This window comes from Nothobranchius furzeri, chromosome 6, assembly GCF_043380555.1.
Source record: "Nothobranchius furzeri strain GRZ-AD chromosome 6, NfurGRZ-RIMD1, whole genome shotgun sequence".
NCBI lineage: Eukaryota > Metazoa > Chordata > Actinopteri > Cyprinodontiformes > Nothobranchiidae > Nothobranchius > Nothobranchius furzeri.
This window is the reverse complement of record NC_091746.1, coordinates 76,876,282-76,897,286: the sequence shown is the minus strand read 5'-3', so window position 1 is coordinate 76,897,286 and position 21,005 is coordinate 76,876,282. Positions and strand designations below refer to the sequence as shown.

The following is a 21,005-nucleotide window of genomic DNA, read 5'->3' as shown; positions in this document are numbered from 1 at the left end:
AGAGTCAGCCCCGCCCATTCCATCAGAGTCAGTCCAATTGCCACCGCCAGAGTGTATGGCACTTCTGATCTCCCACCGCTCGCCGTTTGGGTCTCAGCAATATTCGGACCGGCAAGCGTGCATAGAGGAGGGAGACACTGACCGTGCAGAGGAGACTCGTAACGTTTAAGACTTGTATTATTGCAGATCAAATGAGTCCATCATTAAAATATAAAACAATACCCAAAATCTCGTTGTTTCCCCCAGTGACTCTGGACGAAGCATCACCCCGGGCGGTCATGCTGTTTTACTCCATTGCTAACGGTGAATTAGAAACAAATGGTTGGCTCTAAAAATGTCTCAAGCTATTTTTTCCAATAACCAACAACTTAATTTTACAATGAGGTGTATTTATCTACTTTTCAACTTACCGTGTCCGACTCGTCTTGTCATCTATTCTTCTGGCGCGAATCTGTAGCTGATAACAGCCTTGAGTCACAAAATGAGTTTGGAAAATGGGCTGCAGTACCCAAATCTGACCACATGGTGCCATTCTAACTAATTCTTACATGATGCACCTTTAATGCTGACCATATGAGAGAAGAGGCAGCTTTCACAGAAGCCTTGACCCACACCACTTTAAGGTGGCACTGAAGATTAGAGGGTTTGACGTGTCAAAGCTGTTGTAAGAGGGACTGGGAGTAGACTTCTGTCATGTAAAGCATGACTGGTTTATCTTATTATCAAAGTCAAATATTTTAATCCCTGGAAATGGTTCATCCATAACGTGCTTTGTGTGTGTCTAGTTTCTCCTGAATTAAGTACAAAGGTATTCAATCACTCATACACAAGTTCAACAGTAATATGATTTATTACCTCATTTTTTACACTCCTGTAAATTATAGAAAAACAAGCAATTAGTTGCTTCCTGTTTATTATAGCAGCACGTTTTCAGATAGCTGACAACTTGCTGCAGTTTTCACTTCACTTCTAGTTAAAATGTGAGCTCAAAACAACATTTGAACGACTCAAGTGTGAAAGTTATTAGTCAAAAGATAAACAGTGCCTCAAAGGTTGGTGTGAATGACCGATATAAAAGCCTGATGACTGTGGAAAGTGGTAAGAAAACATCAGAATCAGTACCATCATCACTTTTTTCAAAAGGTTTTTATAATAACTAGTGGTCCCTTTGATCATATTACATAAACAAAATAATCACTTGATTGGTTTAGAAGATGCTTATAGTTAAAAATAACAGGTTTAGCAGCAACATTGAGAGGGTGGGCTTGTTGATTCACACAAGGAGGGAAGGACTATCAATTCTTCTTTGGTTTGTATAAAAACATTAAACCTGATTAACAGCAGTGGTAAGGTCCCATAATGCTACATAACTCTTCTACCAATAATATATTATTACTTTCTGGTTATTTATATTTCATACATCTTTGAAATACTTCAGCTGAAAAAATAAGTCATTTTTCACATTAGTCAGTAACTTGGTGTTCTTAGCGCCCCTGATTTCTGGTAGCCTCTGCTTGTGATGTCCTCTCTCTGTTATTGTAGCAAAAGCTGTGCCAGAGACTGGAGGATGTCCCTCTTCTGAAACAGGTACATCTGAGTTTCCCACAGCATGTTGACGAGGACCGTGTCGCTCACCTCATCCAGCATCACCTCTTGAGACAGCTGTGGACTCAGTCTGTACACACACACACACACACACACACACACACACACACACACACACACACACACACACACACACACACACACACACACACACACACACACACACACACACACACACACACACACAGTTTTACAGTATTTACAAATACTAAAAAAAAAGCTGTTTTCTAGATCACATGGAGCAGAAAAGTTATTTTTAAATTCATACTTTAGCTCCTGAATCTTTTAGATTTTAGCTTCCAACATAGCTGAAATGCAATACAGTTTTTTTTATAGTAAACAGTTGGGAGCATCATGAAGGAAGAAATCACTTCTAAAATTAACCACAACAGCAGATATTTCACATTGTTTAATGGTTTAAAGTGTCAGTAGAAAAGGTTTATTTATAACTGGAAAATGTCCTTTGAGCGTCTACAGCAGGGTTACTAAAACGTTTAAAAAGTTCCTATGATGTTGGCCGCTCCAGCATACGCGTGTGTGTGTGTGTGTGTGTACTGATGGTCCGGGTCCAGCTCGCGGGCCGCCTATTGAGAACCACTGCTCTATAGTATATGAAACCTCATTAGCAGTAACTGAGGCTGATATTAGCAGTAGCTTGGGCTAGCATTGGTCTACGGTTAGCATTACCGTGACTGATGCATTGCTAACGTTGAAGAGGGTTGAGACATGCTAATGTAAGCTGCCGTGTCTAAGCTTATCATGTGTTAAACTAACTTTTCCATGAGTGAACCACTCCTCCCAGCAACCATTACAAACTTACAGTATTGCTAATTTACATAGGAAAGCAGGTTGGAGACAGCGCAGACGTTTTGTCTACATTAGACACCCCAAGCTGCCTATATTCAACAACAAGGTAAATGTGGTTTTAAATTCTACAGCCCAATTAAAGTAACACTTAGAAAGAATGAAGAAAAGAGATAAGAGGGAACCAGTGAGCAACCTGTGATAGATGGTGTCGACCATTTCACACCAGGCCCTGGCTCGGTCCACTGTACAGCCATCAGAGTCTGTACACTGTTCAAAAAGACATCAGACCCAGAAAGACAAATATTTGTTAGAATGTTTAGATTTAATCATGAGGACCATAAAATAAAGGAAGAACAACAACTCTCGACTTGAGAATTTCCTGATATTAAACTGGGGAACTCACACAGTCCACCAGCATCTTGCCCAGCTCCTTCACCCCAACAAAAGTCTTGGCCAGCTGCAGAGGATTGGTGGGCCGGAAAACATCCACAGAAGTAACCACTTCCTGGGGCGGTTTACCTGGAGACACATCACCAGTATCTAAATACCGATCCTTCAGATAAACCATTAGTTTTGTTAAAGACACGAATGGCTAACCTGTCCCTAAAGACACAACTACACCCAGCTTCTTCACATCCTGCTGGAGGCCCTGAGAAAAACAAGAAAACTTGTTTTAAAGATACTGTCGTGCTCGCAGCTGAATACTGTGAGAAGAAGTGCCCACCTTGGCATTCAGAGTCTTGTTGTGTTGATGGATTTCTGTAATGGCGTCCAGTGTGGGGTTGTTAGCCAGCAGCCCACCATCCAGAAAACGCCCCATTGGTCGGAAATAGGTGGGAGCGGCACCACTGCAGCGAGCCGCTCTCCACACGAGCTGTTCTGATGGAAACACAAAGCTCTACAGTTATTATTTTTCATTTGCATTCATAGGGTTAGATTTTATCCCAGTGAACAATAAAGTTTTATTGTTAAAATATTTGTTTACAGATTTAAAAAAAGGTTAAAAATATAATTATCTTAGAGGCGTCTGGTACTAAACTGGATGCATCATAAGAAAACATTAAAGACTGTAAAATGTTCAGGGTGTTTAAGGCAAAAACTGACTTTATGACTTTCACCTGGCCCCACGCACGCACGCACGCACACAAGCACACACGCACACACACACACACACACACACACACACACACACACACACACACACACACACACACACACACACACACACACACACACACACACACACACACACACACACAAACACACACACACACACACACCTTCGTCTGCCACCTTCCTACGCTTTCTGGGTGGCTCCTCAGTGTATCCTACTATCAACACATCCTCATCCTCCCATCCTGCAACAACATGGCTGACACTCAAACTGCACAGAGCAACAGGACATCTCCATCAGTCTGTTTAGGTTCACTCAGGGCATCCCTGTTTGCTCTGTTCACCAGAGATTTGAGAACATAGTAGGGTTAGCCATCATATGGGAGAAAAGTCGAGCACTTTGGTGCCATCTAGTGGTGCACAAATGACACTACTAGTGCAGTAGGCCATCCACTTAACTGGGTATTTTTGTACCTTGTGGTGTGATTAGAGGCTGGAATGTGGCAGTGGAGGCATATGGAGGCTCTCTTGGATCTGGGAGGTCATAGTTCCTGAAGATATGCAGCTCACCTGGATGTCTGTCAGCTAAAACGCTGGTGACCATGACCCTGAGTAAAGAAGGCAAAAGTTGGAGAGGGAAACGAGTATTTTTATTGTAGGTACTAGGTCTAATGTTACACCCTGACATGTGCGGTTACCTGGGATACTGAACATCTGTCATCTTGGTGTTTTCTCCAAATTCCGTCTTCAGGAATTCCTCCAGCGGTGCCGATTCGTAGGGTCTGGACCCTTTAAATACCTGCTCCTTCATCCGGAAGTACAGGCAGCGCAAGTACTCCATATTCTTACCTGCCCAGGGACATAAAAAAAACTATTACAGCTCTGATAGCGCATTACAATATAGAAAGTAAAAAAAAAAGACACACCATGAATTATAGCAAGGGCAAGGATGCCCCCTGTGCTCGTGCCAGCAATCCAGTCAAAGAGCTCTCTGATGGGTCTTCCTGCTTCTCTCTCCAGAGCAATCAGCATCTGGATCAGCACTAGACCTTTGATACCACCACCATCTAGACACAGGAGCCGGTCCATCCTGACGGGGACAGAATGTACAACATTTAACAAATAAAGGCAGACATCTGATGTGACCTTCCTCTTGAGAGATCAACAAAGGTAATATCCACAATCCCTGAACAAGGCACTTTACCTTCTACGTAGTATTACACAATCCTAACTCCAATCTTTATTTAAGCAGAGCTCCTTTTAACAACATGCTGATACTTACCTCTGTTTATCCTTTTTGGCACCATCGAGTGCACATGACCCTCTATCCATGGCCCGAATTGCAGCTCCAACAAACATAACATGCTCAAACCCTGCAAGGTGTTCACATGTAAACATGTCATCAAATGTATACATGAAAGGAAGAGGAAGGAAAAGATTATCCGAGTTTTACCTACTGGAAAAAAAGACACTTAACATTATTATAATGTTAAATGTTGCCCTTTATTTAATAAAACCTTAAAACATTCAAACAGAACAGTTTAAGACAATTTCATCATTTTAGCATGAAGGCATAAAATAGCTTTAAGTCCAAAATGCTCAAAATGCAATGCACAAAACTGCTGTTTGGAGAAAAAAATAAAATGATGCAGCAACAGGGAGGCACAGCTCAAGGAGGAGGATGGTGTTACCTATGCCTTGAGGCTTGATCTTGTTGGAGATTGGAAGAGGAGGAGGACTGCCAGGGGAGGGGGGCAGGCAGCGATGGACTCCTACACTACGCAGCATGTCCAGCAGTATCTTTCTATTAGGACCTTTTATGTTAATACAAACACAAGCGTGTTAGGCATGCACACACACACAAACACAAACACACACATGCCTCAAACAGACCAGAGAGGAGACATGTTTAGATCAGATGCCTAGAAGGCAGCAAGAAGAGAAAGCGAGCAGAGAGCAATCAACATGTTTTAGAAAGAAATAAAAAAGAGCAAACCCCTTTTACTAGTGAGAGAATTTTAAAATTACATTCATATTTAATGCATGACATGTATGATGAAGTTTTTTTATGTAAGTTATAATAAGTCTGTCTATTAAAAAAACTCCCAATTTCAGCTGTTTCATTCTAGACATTTTCAGTACCTTCCAGAATGAGCCGTTTCAGGGCTCTGTCACTTTAAAGGGATACTTTGCAACTTTTTCACATGTTTAAATAATTTTCTTGAGCTAGTGTGTACTAAAATGACTCTTTACAGGGTTAATGAAATGTCACCCGGCCCCCTCTACTGGCCTCTGTTGCCAGAATACCGAACTTGCAACTTCAGAGTGGTGGGCCGCCTCCGGTTGGACTTGGACATGGACCTGACATGCCAGCACTGGAGTCTGCTTCCAGGGATTTTCTTGTGTGTTTTAGATCATGAACACAGCTTATTTGTTTGATTTAGTGATGAGCCGCTCCTGTAGACACTAATGAAGGCTAAGGAGACATATCAGCTGTTAGCATGGAGATAGGTTTCACTTTCCTTTTTCCACTAGGGGGTGCTAAAAGCAAGCCAAAACTGCCTAGTCTCCCTTTAAAGGTGTTGAACACTCATTCAATCAATGCATTTGCAGTGGTCTCTCTCTGCCACCCCCACTGGAGCACATGCTTTTTTAATTACGCTCCACAACATCCAATATTTATTGTGTTTATTTTTTTTATTCAGGCACATTCATTTTTTGTTTTATTGTTTCACTAACCAAATCGTACCTTTGCTTGTGCGTGCAGCAATGAGTCCAGGTGTTTCTCCAAGATCGTTATGGATCTCAACATCAGCTCCAAACACAATCAGAGCTTTGATCATCTCTATGTTATCCGCCTGCAGAACAGAGGTTAAATTAATTCCCTGGATGGGAATTGCCTGTAAATTTAAAACCTAAAAATTAACTATTTCTTTTACTGCTTGCAATTATTGAAAGGTAATTTCATTTTTGCCAACAAGTTGTGAAAATGAAATCTTATTCGAGGACATCTGGAGTATCGCTGTGAGTTTATTCTCACACACACCTTCATGGCCAAGTGCAAAGCTGTGTTTCCATCCCGACCCTTCAGGTTAGCATGTGCCCCGTGGGTGAGCAACACCATGGCTGCCTCGAAACGCCCCCTTTCAGTTAGAATGTGGAGGGCGCTCTCTCCTGTCCTACTCAGATAGTTCACATCAGAGCCATGATTCAGCAGCAACCGACACATCTGCCACAGAAACAACAAAAAATATATAGATATTAAGTTGGCGTTAACTCTTTTTTATCAGTCCAACTTTGCAGATTTACACAGTTTGGAGTTTAAATCAACATTTCCGGTTGGCAACAAGATGGCGCCTGTGCTTGGCTAAGCTGCAGTCACCGGCCACTTTTTCAAACTTTTCTCCACTAACCTCCTCTTTTCCACCTTGCTCCTGTCTGCGATCCTCTTCAGTAGTGTCCCTGCTACCATCTCCTATGATTGCCAGACTATTTTGTCCTTCCGTTCGTTCACGATCGCCCAAGACGCACCAAGGACGTTCCATCCTGTTTGTTTACCTGAGTGGCGCACTGGCCCGGAGCCAACCTACGGTCCCGAACTGCCCACCTCCAGCTATGTTTGTCCGGTCTCGGGAAAACGTCGGAGGAAAAGAGGTAAACGAGCAGGAATCCAGGTGAGAATAAGACTTCTCTTAAAGCGTGGTTTATCTAGTAAACATCGGAGCGATCTTCTAGCTTCTTGTCCTTTGTTTGGTGACCTGAGCGCCACTTCCGCATTCCTGCCAGGCCGCGTTGCAACGCGGTTCATCCGTCCAAGTTTTTTAAGGTCGGTTTATCCTCATTCCTCAGCGGTTTCTCCTCCTGTTCCTTCCATAAGAGGTTTTCATAAACACAGTGGATGTAACCCTGCTAATTTACGTCCACTAACTCCAGCTGTTTCTGTAGTTTCTGATTCCTTCACCTCACTCAGCATGGCTCTATTAAATACCCACTCTGTTAACAATAAGACCTTCCTGCTCAATGATCTAATCCTCACTAAAAACCTGGATTTTCTGTTTCTTACTGAAGTTTGGCAGCAAACATCTGATTATTCTGGTCTGACGGAACACTGCCCGAGTGGTTATTCTTTTCTTAGCCAGCCCCGGGGTTCTGGTCATGGTGGAGGCCTAGCAGTTGTTTTCAGAGACCATCTTTCATGTTGCTCTACAACCTCTGGTCACTTTGCTTCCTTTGAACTGCAGCTGATTAAAGTTGGGCGTAAGGACCCGTTCTACTGTGCTGTGGTTTATCGTCCACCTGGTCCAAACGGTTCTTTCCTTCAGGAGTTTAGTGACTTTCTATCCTCCACTGTGAAGCTGTCTAGACTGGTTATTGTGAGTGACTTTAACATCCACGTTGATGATCCCTCTGATCACTTTGCCATGAATTTCTCCAGCCTTATGGACTCCTTCAGCTTTACCCAGCATGTTTCTGGCCCCACTCACACCAGGGGGCCCACTCTAGACCTTGTTTTTAGCCTGGGTCTAAATGCTGACAGTGTTTGTCCTGAGGACGTTTATATTTCAGATCACCATTGCATTTTCTTTAACTTGTCAGTTTCTGCATCCCCACCTCCTGCTCGCCGTATGGTTACTTCTCGTTTTCTTAATGAGAGCACAGCTAGCAATTTTTCTGCTGCTTTTGATCCACCCTGTTCTTCTGATAACGACCCAGATTCCTTAACTTCTCAGTTTAACGAGCACTGCCTCTCCATTCTGGACAACATCTGTCCTGTCAGAACCAGATCAGTTCCTGCAGTGAACCCTACTCCCTGGTTTAATGACAGCCTTCGCAGCCTGAAGCGCCAATGCAGAAAAATTGAGCACTTGTGAAAGAAAACCCATCTCCACGTCCATCTGCTGCACCTAAAGGATCTTCTGTCATGCTTTAACTCTGCAGTCAGAGACACTAGGGTTTCCTATTTCTCCAACCTGGTGTTCCAGAGAAAAGGGAACCCCAAGGTTCTGTTTAACACCATCAGCAGCATCGTCTCCCCTGCCACTCCTACAGCCCCCTTCCACTCTGTTGCAGACTGTGAGAACTTTCTGTCTTTCTTTGTGGACAAAGTCAATAAGGTTAGATCTAGCATCTCTCCTTCAGCCTTATCGCTGCCTCTCCCGACTCCAACCAGGCCCATCATCCTAGATAGTTTTGCTCCTGTTTCTTTGCCTGAGTTAACCAAACTAGTTAACTCTATGAAGACCTCTGCATGCCCCCTCCACATCTTACCCTCATCTTTGTTTAAAAGTGCTTTTCTGTCCATCGGTCCCAGCGTGCTCTCTATAATTAATGCTTCTCTGGTTTCTGGTCAGGTCCCTGCTTACTTTAAGAACGCTGTAATCCACCCGCTTCTTAAAAAACTGAGTCTTGACCCCTCTCTCCATAGCAGCTTCAGACCCATCTCTAAACTTCTGTTCATCTCCAAGATCTTGGAAAAGGCTGTGGCTAAACAACTCACAGCTGCTCTTGATGAACATAACATCTATGATAGCTTCCAGTCAGGTTTTCGTAGAGCTCATTCTACTGAAACAGCTCTTCTTAGAGTCTATAATGACCTTCTGACTCACAGTGATGCAGGGGACTGTTCTGTTCTGGTCCTGCTGGACCTGACTGCAGCCTTTGACACTGTTGACCATCACCTGCTACTGGAGAGGCTGAGAGACTGGGTAGGCCTATCAGGAACTGCTCTGGAGTGGTTCTCCTCTTATCTCTCTGAGCGCTCCTTTTCTGTGGCCGTCTCCAAGTTTAGGTCCTCCACCACCTCTCTTACCCATGGTGTCCCACAAGGTTCTGTGCTGGGGCCTCTGCTCTTCCTCCTCTATCTGCTTCCTCTTCAGCACATCCTGAGCTCCTTCAAAGGAATCTCCTACCATCTTTATGCAGATGACATCCAACTGTACATCTCCTTTAAGCCCCATGAGATGTCTAAGCTGCAGATGTTACACACCTGCTTAGACACTATCAAAACCGGGATGGCTGGGAGCTTTCTACAGCTGAATGAAGATAAGACTGAGATCCACATCTGTGCCCCAGACAAGCTGGTTCCCAAAGTCAGAGACTCTCTTGGTCAGCTTGCTTCTCACACCAAACCTTCCGTCAGGAATCTTGGCATGACCTTTGACCCAGCTCCCACCCTGGATTCTCATGTCAGTTCTCTTGTTCGCTCTTCCTTCTTCCATCTCAGGAACATTGCTAAGCTGAGTCCCATTCTGTCTCGCTCTGAACTTGAGACAGTTATCTACACCTTCATCTCCTCACGCTTAGACTACTGTAACTCTCTTTTCACGTGTCTGAGCAGAACCTCCCTGAACCGTCTACAGGTGGTTCAGAACGCCTGTGCTCGGCTTCTGACCAAGTCCTCCAAACACACCCACATCACCCCGCTTCTCCTCCAGCTTCACTGGCTACCAGTCAACTTCAGGGTTCATTTCAAGATCCTGGTTCTGGTCTATAGGGCCTTACATGGACAAGCACCATCTTACATTGGTGATCTTTTTAGTCACTACACCCCCAGCAGGTCCCTGAGGTCCAGTGATCAAAGCCTACTGGTTGTGCAGCACCAGGCTAAAGACCAAAGGTGACAGATCATTTGCTGCTGTGGCCCCCAGACTCTGGAACTCTCTCTCCCTGAGCCTGAGATCAGTGGACTCAGTGGTCTCCTTCAAAAAGCAGCTGAAGACTCACTTGTTCAAGCTGGCTTTTGTATGACCTTCTTCACCACTCTCTCTTTATTCTGCTCTCCCCACCTATTCCACCTTCCTCAGGATCCACTGATTTCCCTCTTTCCTATTCACTCTCTCTCTTTCTTAACATTTTATCTTTTAAACCGCAATTGCTTATTTTTGCTCATTTTAATATATTTTTAAACATTTTCTAAGTGCTTTTTTATATTTTTACAATTTTTTATATTTTTTGTTTTTGTTTTTGTGAAGCGCCTCGTGATTTTTATCTTGAGAGGCGCTATAGAAATGATATTTTCTTCTTTCTTCTTCTTCTTCTTCTAACCAAATGGGATGCACCAACATGAAATGTAAATCCCTCTATTATGGTTCAGATACATAACTTTAAACATGTTAAGTATCAGTTCGGAGTGTTTATTGCATTGTCTTACAATAAATTCAGTATAAAAAAATCCCTAATATCGTCTGACTGAATGTATCGCAATAGATCGTGATATATTGTAACATCTCCCCTGTATGGTGACGCGTATCGTAACGCCAGAATTTCACCAGTACACATCCCTAGTTAACATCTAAACATTCTTCTTTGGAGAGCTCAACGTTTACGTCTAACAGCTAAAAATGTCATGTCGTGTGTTTAACCTCGGCTGTCTTAGACCAGTGCAGTGGTGTCCCTCCATGCATGGAGTCTTCAGCTTGGAGCTGGCTAGGATCTGCTCTGAGAATCTCCTCTACACAACTGAAACACACACACACACACACACACACACACACACACACACACACACACACACACACACACACACACACACACACACACACACACACACACACACACACACACACACACACACACACAAATGATAACTGTTATACCATTCATTATATTCATTCGTATAATTTACTGAAGTTAATCGTTATTATCTGTGTTATTAATTAAAAAACATTCTGATGTTTTAACAGCTGTTTGTGTGTTGCTGCAAACCAGTTAGTATTTTTAGAAATTATTCAATAATTTTTTTGAACACAAAACATTAAAGATAAAATGATCAAAGATTTGTGTTTTTTTTTTCTTTGGCTTATCCTGAGTAGGTTGAGAAACATACGTTTTGCGGCTGAAGAATCTTTCAACATGATATTGATTTTTGGGCAATTAAAGTTCCTAATATTAAAGATCTTAAAGGAGCAATATGTAAGAATTTTACAGTGAAATATTCACACCGGTTTAATGTCTCAAGCATGTTGAGAGTATTATATTACATAAAAATAGCTTTCCTTCTCAACTAGCTGGGAGGGTTGTCAATTTTTCTCCTTTTAAAATAGCAAAAGCGGGACATAGGATGTTTCTCAATGTCAAGGAACCTTGCCTTGATGTCTTTGCTCCGACCCGGTTGCCTAGGAGATACGTCATCAGGAACCACCATGTTCCAATGTTCATGTTCTACTGAGGCGTGTGTTCTCCGTTTGTTAGCCGTTTAGCTAGCTGAGCAAGGGTACACGGGAGGTGTCTTGTAGCCTGGCCTTGGTCAAAAATTACCCAGAATACACTGCAGTATTTTCAAAAGGATGGCGGATCAGAAACCGGCAGCTACTTCGGGGGCAAATTTCAAGTTTAAAAGTAAGTCAACTAATTTAAAATAGTTTTTTTTAGATCCAAAGAAGTTAACTCTGTTTGGTTAGTTGCTTAGTACTTGCAGCTTCGTTGGCTAGCGGGTAGTAACTCACTTTTATATATTCAATTTAACAAATATATACACAATTAAAAAAGTGAAAGGCTCGTTGTATATTTATATTGAAACTAATACGTATAAAATATAACATTATCTCTCGTGTCACGTGATGCAAGTCTGTTCCATTTAACCGTTTCCTTTGACCAAGGAAGGACAGTGACCTCGTAAGCAAGGCCAAGCGCCTTGACATTGAGAAACACCCTTAGTCATTCTTTAAAATCTGTCCTGCCTCCATACTTCCTGGTTGCAGAGCCAATCATATGTGAGACTGCCTGGTGGTCAAGTCTTCAACCCAAACACCACACAGAAAATTGTAATTCCACACAAGTGGACAAAAGGCTGCAGTGTTCTTTAAAAAAACCTAAGCCAGTAACAAGAGCAACCCAGAAGTTATTTCTTGTACCTCTTAGTCATAGCATCCTTTTTGTTTTATTTTGGGCAAAGATAGCTCGAGGCTAACGCTGAGTTAACACGGTTAACGGTGAAATGTTTTTATCTACTTATCCAATTACTGGGTGTTTCTCAATGTCAAGGTACCTCGCCTTGATCCCACCCCAGTTGCTTAGGAGATGCATAATCAGGAATGACCAAGATCCTACATTTGCTGTTTAGCTAACTGACCAAGGATACATGGGAGGTGCCTTGTTGCCTTCCCTCAGTCAAAAATTTATCAGAATACAGCACAGTGTTTTCAAAAAGATGTTGGATCAGGAGCCAGCAGCAGTTATTTCAGGGACAAATTTCCAGTTTAAATGTAAATAAACTAATTGACTAATTGTAGCTATCAGGATTATCTAAATGGTTTCTTTAGACCCAAAGCAGTTATCTATGGTTGGTTAGCTGCTTAGTAGTTACAGCTTCAGTGACTAGCAGGTACTAACTCTCTTGTACAGTATATTTGATTTAATCAATATATACACAATTAAAGATGTGAATTTCCCCACTGTGGGATCAATAAAGTCAATGCTATTCTATTCTAAAACCGTAAAAGACTCGTAACACATCTATATTGAAATATGATGAGCGTATTATACGTAACTGGCAACAGTTTCTCAGGGAGGACTTGTTTGTTTTGATGCATGAACTGCAGTACCCATATTTCACCACAAGGTGTCATTCTTACTTTATGCACTTGTCATTTCCCTTACGTTGAAGTTTCTAACTTTAATAGAAATTATTCATTTACTTTACAGTGGTTTACGAGCCTTACGGTTCTTTTAGTTTTTTTTTTTGCAAACTTTAATCTTCGTAGGATTTTTTTTTATTAAAATAATTTTACTGGCATATGGAGTTCACACCCAGCTGTTCACACTAACGGAATTAATAAATAATGACCCCTCTTTAAAGTAACACATAATCTCTTATTCTTAAAAGAACTTCAGACACAATTTCAGCTGTACCTGTGTTTAGTGATAACAATAGTGAGTGTTCTCACTCTTCCTCCCACTCACCCCTTCTGGCTGTACTTCACAGCCGTGTGGATAGGATAACCAGCATTTCCATCAACGTCACACTTCGCCCCACCCTCCAGCAAGGCTTTGATGGACTCCACGCGTCCCTGACGACAGGCTACATGGAGCGGAGTTTCCCCGCCGTTATTTAGCGTATTCACCCCCGAACACAACTGTGAACACAAGGCCTATAGGAGAAGAGGGTGATAGCAAAGCATGAAAAATTGAGCAGAAATGGAAGATCATGTTAATAAGAATCCAACACTGTGCTTCACACGCCTCTTCCTATTTTTCCACAAAAATATTCCAGGCCTGTGTGTGCATTCAAACCAAGGGGCAAACTCCACCTGCCAGAGGTGACGCCAACAAGGAAGTGACAAAAATGTATTTCCTCCCTCATCCACTAGGGGCTGGCTCCAGAAAGAAGCAAGTTCCCATTAGAAGTGTTTCCATTGTCGGAACTTCAGGGTAATTTGTGTAAGAGGGAAATTTGGCTTGGTCCTCTCAGCTGTTGTGTCTCCATTCAAATTCAGCTCTTTCAGGACTTTGCACAGACATCAGCCTACTGCAGCTGCTTGGCAGTGAGTGACGTCACTGATCAGCGTCTATCTCAGACGAGAGTGGAAGATCTCTCATGTCAAACCCCACAGAACCGTCGGAGCCAGCCAACCTCTGTAAGCTCAGTTAGCCGGTAGCTACACCTCTCTCCCCCTGAGATCAGTGGACTCGGTGGTCTCCTTCAAAAAGGAGCTGAGAACTCACCTGTTCAAGCTGGCTTTTGCATGACCTTTATCATTACTCTCTCCTTATTCAGCTCTTTCAACCAATTCCGCCTTTCCCAGGATCCACTGATTACCTCCTATTTATTTTCTCTCTCCATACATTTTTCAAAACATATTTTTCTCATTTTTATTATTTTTAATCATTAAAAAATATATATTTTTTAATTTATTGTTTTCTTTTGAAGCATCTCGTGATTTTTATCGTGAGAGGCGCCATATAAAAGATTGTTTTCTTTCTTTATCAGCTCAGAGTTTGATGGGTGCCAATCATTTGTCCCCACCCTCAGTCTCACTCTCAGCGCCACAGTATTTTCCGGGAGTAACGAGACGAGACCAAGATAGTGGTGGGGGGAACTGCCCAAAGTAATGCAATGTAATTTCAGAATCATTGTCTTTGGGCAACTTGAGCAGCACATGTTTGTGCAGAGATAAGATGGCAGGTGTGATGTGACAACCTGCTGCAGGTTTTTGTTTTCATAGATACAACAAGGGGCTGCTGATGGCTGCTATGTAGAAACAAAAATAAAAAAAAATTAAACTGTTTTGTCTGAGATCAACATCTCACAAGATGAAACAGTTTGTGTTCTTCTGATGAAGGTAAACAAGTATTTTGTGTCTTTGAGGCTAGAAATCACTCAAGATTACTTTGAAAAGAATTTGTCAACAACTTAATTCAATTCAAAGTCATATATTTTATTAGCATTTTCTCCAGGTGGACAGTAACAACTTGGATTTAATCTCAGAAAACAAACAGCAACATGGCTGCAGCCTGGTGTTAAGAGTCTCACCTGGATGAAGACAGGTGAGTCCTGCTTGGAGGCACAGTGCATGGGTGTGTCCCCGTTGTGGTCTTTGATGTCAGTGCGAGCCTGGCTCTCCTCCAGGAGCGCCTTCAAACTCGCCAAGTCACTTTTCTCACATGCCAGGTGAAGAGGTGTCTGGCCTGTTGCATCCTGACAATTAATCTGACTGAACACAGAAATATGTATAACCTTTAATCAAAAAAAAAATAATAATTTAAATAAGAGTGTTTTTTTGGTTTTGTTCAATGAACAGCTTCATCAAAAAATCAAGATATAAGACATTGTTTAGGGGCAGTCCTAAAGTTCCAGTTATATGAATATATTAGTATAAAAGCTGGGTTGTTTGTCTAGTTTGATGTATCGTGATGTAAATAAGCAAAAACAAACACAAAACTCTTTCCTGGTTTGACTATTTTGAAGATTTTAGTCATCCAGATCTTGGATTTAGCAGCAGAACTGAAAGTTTTTAATTTCAATGTAAAAGTTCCTAAGGTTGAAGCAGATTTGAGATAAAAAGGAAGCGGATTCCATCTGTGCGCGGCATAGTAGCGAAAAGCAGCTTCACCCCGTTTGGTTCTGACACGGGGTTCTACCAACTGACCGCTTACTAAGGATCTCAGAGCCCTGCTGGGCATATGCACAGGAAGGAGATCCGGCATGTATTCTGGCCCCATGCCACTGAGTGATTTATGAACCAGTAAAAGTATTTGGAAATCAATTCTGTAGTTTACTGGTAACCAATGTAGAGATTTAAGAACATGAGTGATGTGCTTTGTTCTTTTGGTTCTTGTTAAGAGTCTAGCAGCAGCATTCTGAACAAGGTATTTTTGGGAAGACCAGCCAAAAGACCATTGCAATAGCCCTGCTGGAGATGAAACCCATGAATGAGTTTCTCTAGATCTTGTGTGGATATGAGACCTCTGTCATTCTATTTGATGAAGATAATAAAACGCTGATCTAGTTATAGCCTTTGTGACCAGTGGAGCTCAGGGATGAATCCAATACAAAAACACCAAGACTTCTGAACTGGGTATTTGTATTTCTCTGGAGCCAAGTTGAGCAATAACCTCCATCCTATCCTTTTTTCTGAAGACAATAACTTCAGTCTTGTCTTTGTTTAACTGAAGAAAGTTTGACTGCATCCTGTCATTAATTTGCACCAAACACTGAGTCTAGGGCACCAGAGTCACTAGGTGATAGAGCTCGGTAGATCTGGGTGTCATCTGCACTATGACTATGATAGCTAATGTTATTGTGTATGATCTGACCCAGGAGGAGCATGTAGATATTAAAGTGCAGTGATCCAAGAATTTAACCTTGGGGGACCCCACATGTCATCGTGATCTGTTTTGTGATCACCAACAGAAACAACATAACCCCTGTCTTTGTGATGTAATCTGAAGCAACGATGAACCGTGTCTGATAGTCGCACCCAGTTTAGGAGCCTATCAAGAAGGATGTTGTGGTCCACAGTATCAAAAGATGTTGTGAGCATCATTAGGACAGATATTGTGCCGGAGTATTTATAGACCAGAATATCATTTAATACCTTAATCAGTGCAGTCTCAGCGCTGTGTCTTAAAGCCTGACTGAAAACCATCATGGAGGCCTCCAAAACTTTGTTCAGCTGGATTATAACAGACTTTACAAAACTTTTCCCAACGAAAGAGAAAAAAACAAAGGCTGACTTCAAAACTAGTGGGATGATTTTGAGTTAGAATGACCATTTTGGAATTGAACTGGAGTAAATTGGTTTGTGACTAATGGACTAAAAACTGCAAATTAAGGATGTCTAACTCCCTCAGTCTAAATAATTTTAATATTATCGAAAGGTGCAAATATCGGTCAAAGGTTACAATCCTAGCTCACTGCCTCTGTGTGTACACATGTACTTTTAGTATTTCTCTTCAGGTTACTTTCTTAAGCGTTTGTGGCGCTGTAACAAGTGAATTTCCCCACTGTGGGATCAATTAAGTCTATTCTATTCTATTATTAAGGATGGGAATTTCCTCTTAAACAGGTAATGGTGTACGGTAGAAAACACAAAGAGACATTTCCTTTACCTAACTGATAGTTTTGGCTTCTTCCGTGAAATTCTCATTGTTATCAGAATTACAGAGACATCATGAATTTGATTAAAACAATATTATAAAGGGTTTTGCATGATAAAACCTCTATGATACTTTATTCATTTATACCAGTATCATCCTCTCCATGTGAACCTGCTCTCTGATTCAACCTTGATAGACATCATAGAAATGAACCTGCTTGTATCGGTTTCACCTTTGGACAAGGTTATGTTTGAGACAGTCTCTCAGGCCGGTCTCCACAGCAATGTGAGCGGAACTCCAGTCCGGGTGGCTCCGGATGCAGTCAACAATCGTTTGCACCATCTCGACCTTCAGAGGGAGAGTCTCATAGAAAGGTTTAAGTTTGAGGCCATACTGCTGGAACCACTCCATGGCATCTTCCTCTGACACCACCTGAAACAGCCTGCAGACAGTAATGTTGTATTAGCATTTGTAACATGTAACTGTGGGTGATACTTTCAGAAGTGAAACTTCTGATTAGGGCTGCACAATATATCGAAAAATTATCGTCATCGCGATAACAGGACGTGCGATAGGCCCATCGCTAAACACGGCAAAGACAGCAATAAATGTTTGGTTCAAACATTTCCATCCGTGTCATACATCAACTTTTTGTAAACCAGCTCTGTTTTTTACGCAGAAGTATTATTTGACCAATCAAATGTAGTCCTTCTGATATGCGGCCAATCAGATGGTTCCGTTCACGTAATACGCCCGCCCCCTACGTAGACCCTTTTGGAAAGCAACACACGAACCAGTGTTGTCAGATGTACGATAATTATCGTATTTGTACCATAATTTTGGGCTCTGTACGATGTACGATCAATAGTTTCAAAAATCCTCAAATGTACGATAATTTCACATTGCATCTAGTAACACTATCTTTTGCTGTGACTTTCCCATGCCTATTACATAATTTTAAACTGTTCTGAAGTCAGATTTCACCTCAGTGCTTACAGGTTTATGCTATTGTGTCTACTACAAAAACTGACTCTGGATCTGTACAATAAGTAGCCCAATCACATCGATAGGGCCTACTCTCGCGAGAAACTGTAAGGTTATATAATGTGGCAGTGGGCCCGCGAACAGAGTTTGCGGCGCCGTTCCCTTGTTCATCATGCTGGCTCAGAGCAACGAACGCACTTTGTGCTGATGTTTCTGGAATCAGCGCTGCTTTCAAACGTGAACGTGGCTCTGCTCGGTGTCAGTAATCATTTTTACCGGGCTGACTCTGACACGTGCCGGTGAACCAACCCACCTTCATGTCGCTAGTGTTAGCCCCAGGCTCCGGTTAGCTTCCAGCTGAAAGGCCACAGCACTCTCCTCCCAGTCCCACCCTGCTAAAGAGGGCCTGGAAAAGTTCCCCCACACATCAAAGTGATTTTTCATTTATGAGCTTTTATAACCTTGTTAATCAGGATAGTTGATTTGCTGCTGCACACAAACTGTCAGTCAGAAGCTCTGCTAGAAGGTTGTCTTAGAGGAGCTAGTTCAATTTGTTAGCTTGTTATCAGAATCATAGCTGCAGTTTCATCATCTGAGCTGCTTTTTAAGATCTAGGTAAACTTGTTCAATTTGGGGTTAAAAACAAACGTTTTCACATATTTTCCATGTAGTTTTTTGCCAGTTCCTCTTCTGAAAGGTAGACAATTGTTTTTCTCTTTCCCTCAGAAAATCTTAATATTCTCCTAGTTTGGCCCAGCACAGTTCACTTTCCAATAGCAGCAACAGCCTTATATCATAACCACATAAGTGGAGAAAATGTTCAGTAGCAATGAGAGAATTTGCTGTTGCATTTAAGTGATGTTAACTATTATTTAACATTTAAAGTAATTTTCAGATTTTATTTATTCAAAAACCCTGGTAAGGGATGTTTTTCTGTATTTGGAGCATCAGAAAGCTTTATGGTGGAGATGATGTTTTAAAATCACTGAGAAACTGCATGCATGCAGTTTGTTGTTTTGCTGCTAATACAGTAGCAGGTGCAGCTGCATATTTTTGCAATAAAAATGTTATGTTGTAATGGAATTCATGCACTAGTTTTTGTTTGATTTGAGCCCAGAGCAGACGTCACACGCCAGACGACATCAACCCTGCATACTTGCAGTGCATGTATTTGTTCATTTATCGTGAGTAATATCGATCTCGCAATATTAAGCACTGTTATCGAATATCGCAGGTTTTCCTAATATCGTGCAGCCCTACTTCTGATTATCTCTCCTGTAGGAATGTTGCTTTGAAAATCAGATAAACAAGTATGACTGCTGCACAGTGTGTGGTACTGTAAGTACCACACCACGAGTTCTTGGAAACCTTAACACTGAACTCCAACTTTATTTATAGACCCCATTTAAAAACAACACAGACCAGATTATTATCTGGACAATTCAGATTATTTAACGGGTTTGGCTTGTTTGAATTCAGTTTTGATAAAAACATCACAACGGCTTTTTCAAAACTGGTTCATCAGTCTCCGCCTGAATGAGTCAACACTGATTCAATCATGGATTTAGTTGAGCAGGTTTTTATGAAAACATCACAAGTCAGCGGTGATCTAAATACAATCAGACCTCACCAAATCTACATCTGATGTGAACCTTCAACCCCCACATGCCTGATGGTTTTAGACTGACCACACAATAAGATCAATACTGACCTCAGAGCCATCGCCGGTGTCTCGGGCAACAGTAGCAAACAGTCCCATGACTGACACTGTGTGTTTTTGTACAGGACCACGCGGCCTTCCTGTTTTAAGATGATTTTGCCTCCTCCTCCACCATAATCAGACTGCGGGACATCTCTGACACGATATGGGTTTGAGAAGAGAGTCGACACAGAGGAGACGGTGTCCAACAGCCGACCCAGGAACTGCATCGTTTTCTGATAACTCACAGAGATAATAAAATATACATTACTGTTGATGACGTCAGCCCATCTACACACAAAATAAAGTCTAGATCTGCATCTTTGACTTCTCCACCTCCTCTACCACTTCCTGTGGGATTGTTGTCAGCATTAATGAATGATTTATTTCATCTCCAGTGCAGGATGTCACAGTCAAGGAGAAACAAGTACTTTCTAACATTTATTTAACTGTAATGACTCTTGTTGGTATAAATTACTATTTTAGTAAGAGTACTAACGAGCTGCACTTGCAGGCAATTATTATCAAAGCTGTAATAGTAACGTAACTCGCCCAGTTAATTGTTAGCTGTCAACCAAGACCTGTTAATTTAGTTTCATGTTTAGGTACGGTGATGAACAAGAGCACTCATTCTCGCTGTTCACAAATTTCAGAAAGTCCACAAATGATACAAAAGCTAAAAACCTACAACAAATAGCGTACAGAACTCTCCTCTTTAAATGTTTTCGATTTATCGATGTGAAATATTTCTAGAAACATAAGATGTTCTAATCAGATCGCTGTCAACTGGAACTAATCGCGTTAAATTGAATAGAATCGGTTGGTTTACCTGCTAGCTGCTGTATGACTTCTGACCGCTGCATCAACCAGCAGCCACCACCTCAACCAAGCCTGATGCTAATCATGATTGACGTGTGTTCGTCCAATCACAGCACTCGTTTCAGACACACTCTGTGGAGAAGGCGGGGCGTAACAGGAAAAAAAAGATGCTGTGGGACATTTTTTCCCCCCGGGGTGGGGGGTGGGGAGTTTCCATGTAAATTGCATACAGAAAACGTCACTTTACCGCAGGGTCTGGGTTGGAATTTCCAATTTGGAAATGGTCAGTACCTACCTCATGTCCAGCCATTTAAATACCTATTCTTATAATTCATAATATGAGTCTTAAAAAGATCGTTTTAAAGCCCCAGTGTGTGATATTACCTGTTAACCAGTGGCGGCGCCAGGGGGACGCTAGGGGGCGCTATAGCGACCCCTGGAT

At 41.9% G+C, this 21,005-nt stretch overlaps 1 protein-coding gene across 4 annotated transcripts; it reads right to left on the bottom strand.

Annotated features, from left to right (window-relative positions):
- Window positions 1-831: 831 nt before the first annotated feature.
- Window positions 832-20,662, bottom strand: pla2g6 (phospholipase A2, group VI (cytosolic, calcium-independent)). 4 transcript variants are annotated; one of them, XM_054744772.2, is made up of 18 exons: window positions 20,574-20,662; window positions 19,757-19,980; window positions 17,294-17,503; window positions 14,996-15,176; window positions 13,426-13,613; window positions 10,887-10,983; window positions 6,572-6,754; window positions 6,275-6,383; window positions 5,217-5,339; window positions 4,808-4,898; window positions 4,452-4,615; window positions 4,224-4,374; window positions 4,000-4,133; window positions 3,137-3,291; window positions 3,010-3,061; window positions 2,816-2,931; window positions 2,606-2,679; window positions 832-1,675 (listed from the first exon to the last, which is right to left on the bottom strand). In XM_054744772.2, the coding sequence occupies exons 2-18, from the start codon at window positions 19,972-19,974 to the stop codon at window positions 1,534-1,536; spliced, it is 2,388 nt and encodes a 795-aa protein (XP_054600747.2). In that variant the 5' UTR covers window positions 19,975-19,980; window positions 20,574-20,662; the 3' UTR covers window positions 832-1,533. The 4 variants fall into 4 exon arrangements, with proteins under 4 accessions (XP_054600747.2, XP_054600748.2, XP_070408682.1 ...); XM_054744773.2 differs by having other exon boundaries at window positions 19,757-19,987; window positions 20,574-20,649; XM_070552581.1 differs by lacking the exon at window positions 20,574-20,662 and having other exon boundaries at window positions 19,757-20,207.
- Window positions 20,663-21,005: the final 343 nt, after the last annotated feature.

What these genes read in the sequence shown, in the direction of transcription:
- pla2g6 (XM_054744772.2), bottom strand. Translation starts at nt 19,974, where the DNA reads ATGCAGTTCCTGGGTCGGCTGTTGGACACCGTCTCCTCTGTGTCGACT. An exon ending in AAACATAACCTTGTCCAAAG is followed by an intron (nt 15,177 to 17,293) that starts GTGAAACCGATA and finishes TTCTGTGTTCAG; the next exon opens with TCAGATTAATTGTCAGGATG. An exon ending in GCCAAAAAGGATAAACAGAG is followed by an intron (nt 4,616 to 4,807) that starts GTAAGTATCAGC and finishes TGTCCCCGTCAG; the next exon opens with GATGGACCGGCTCCTGTGTC.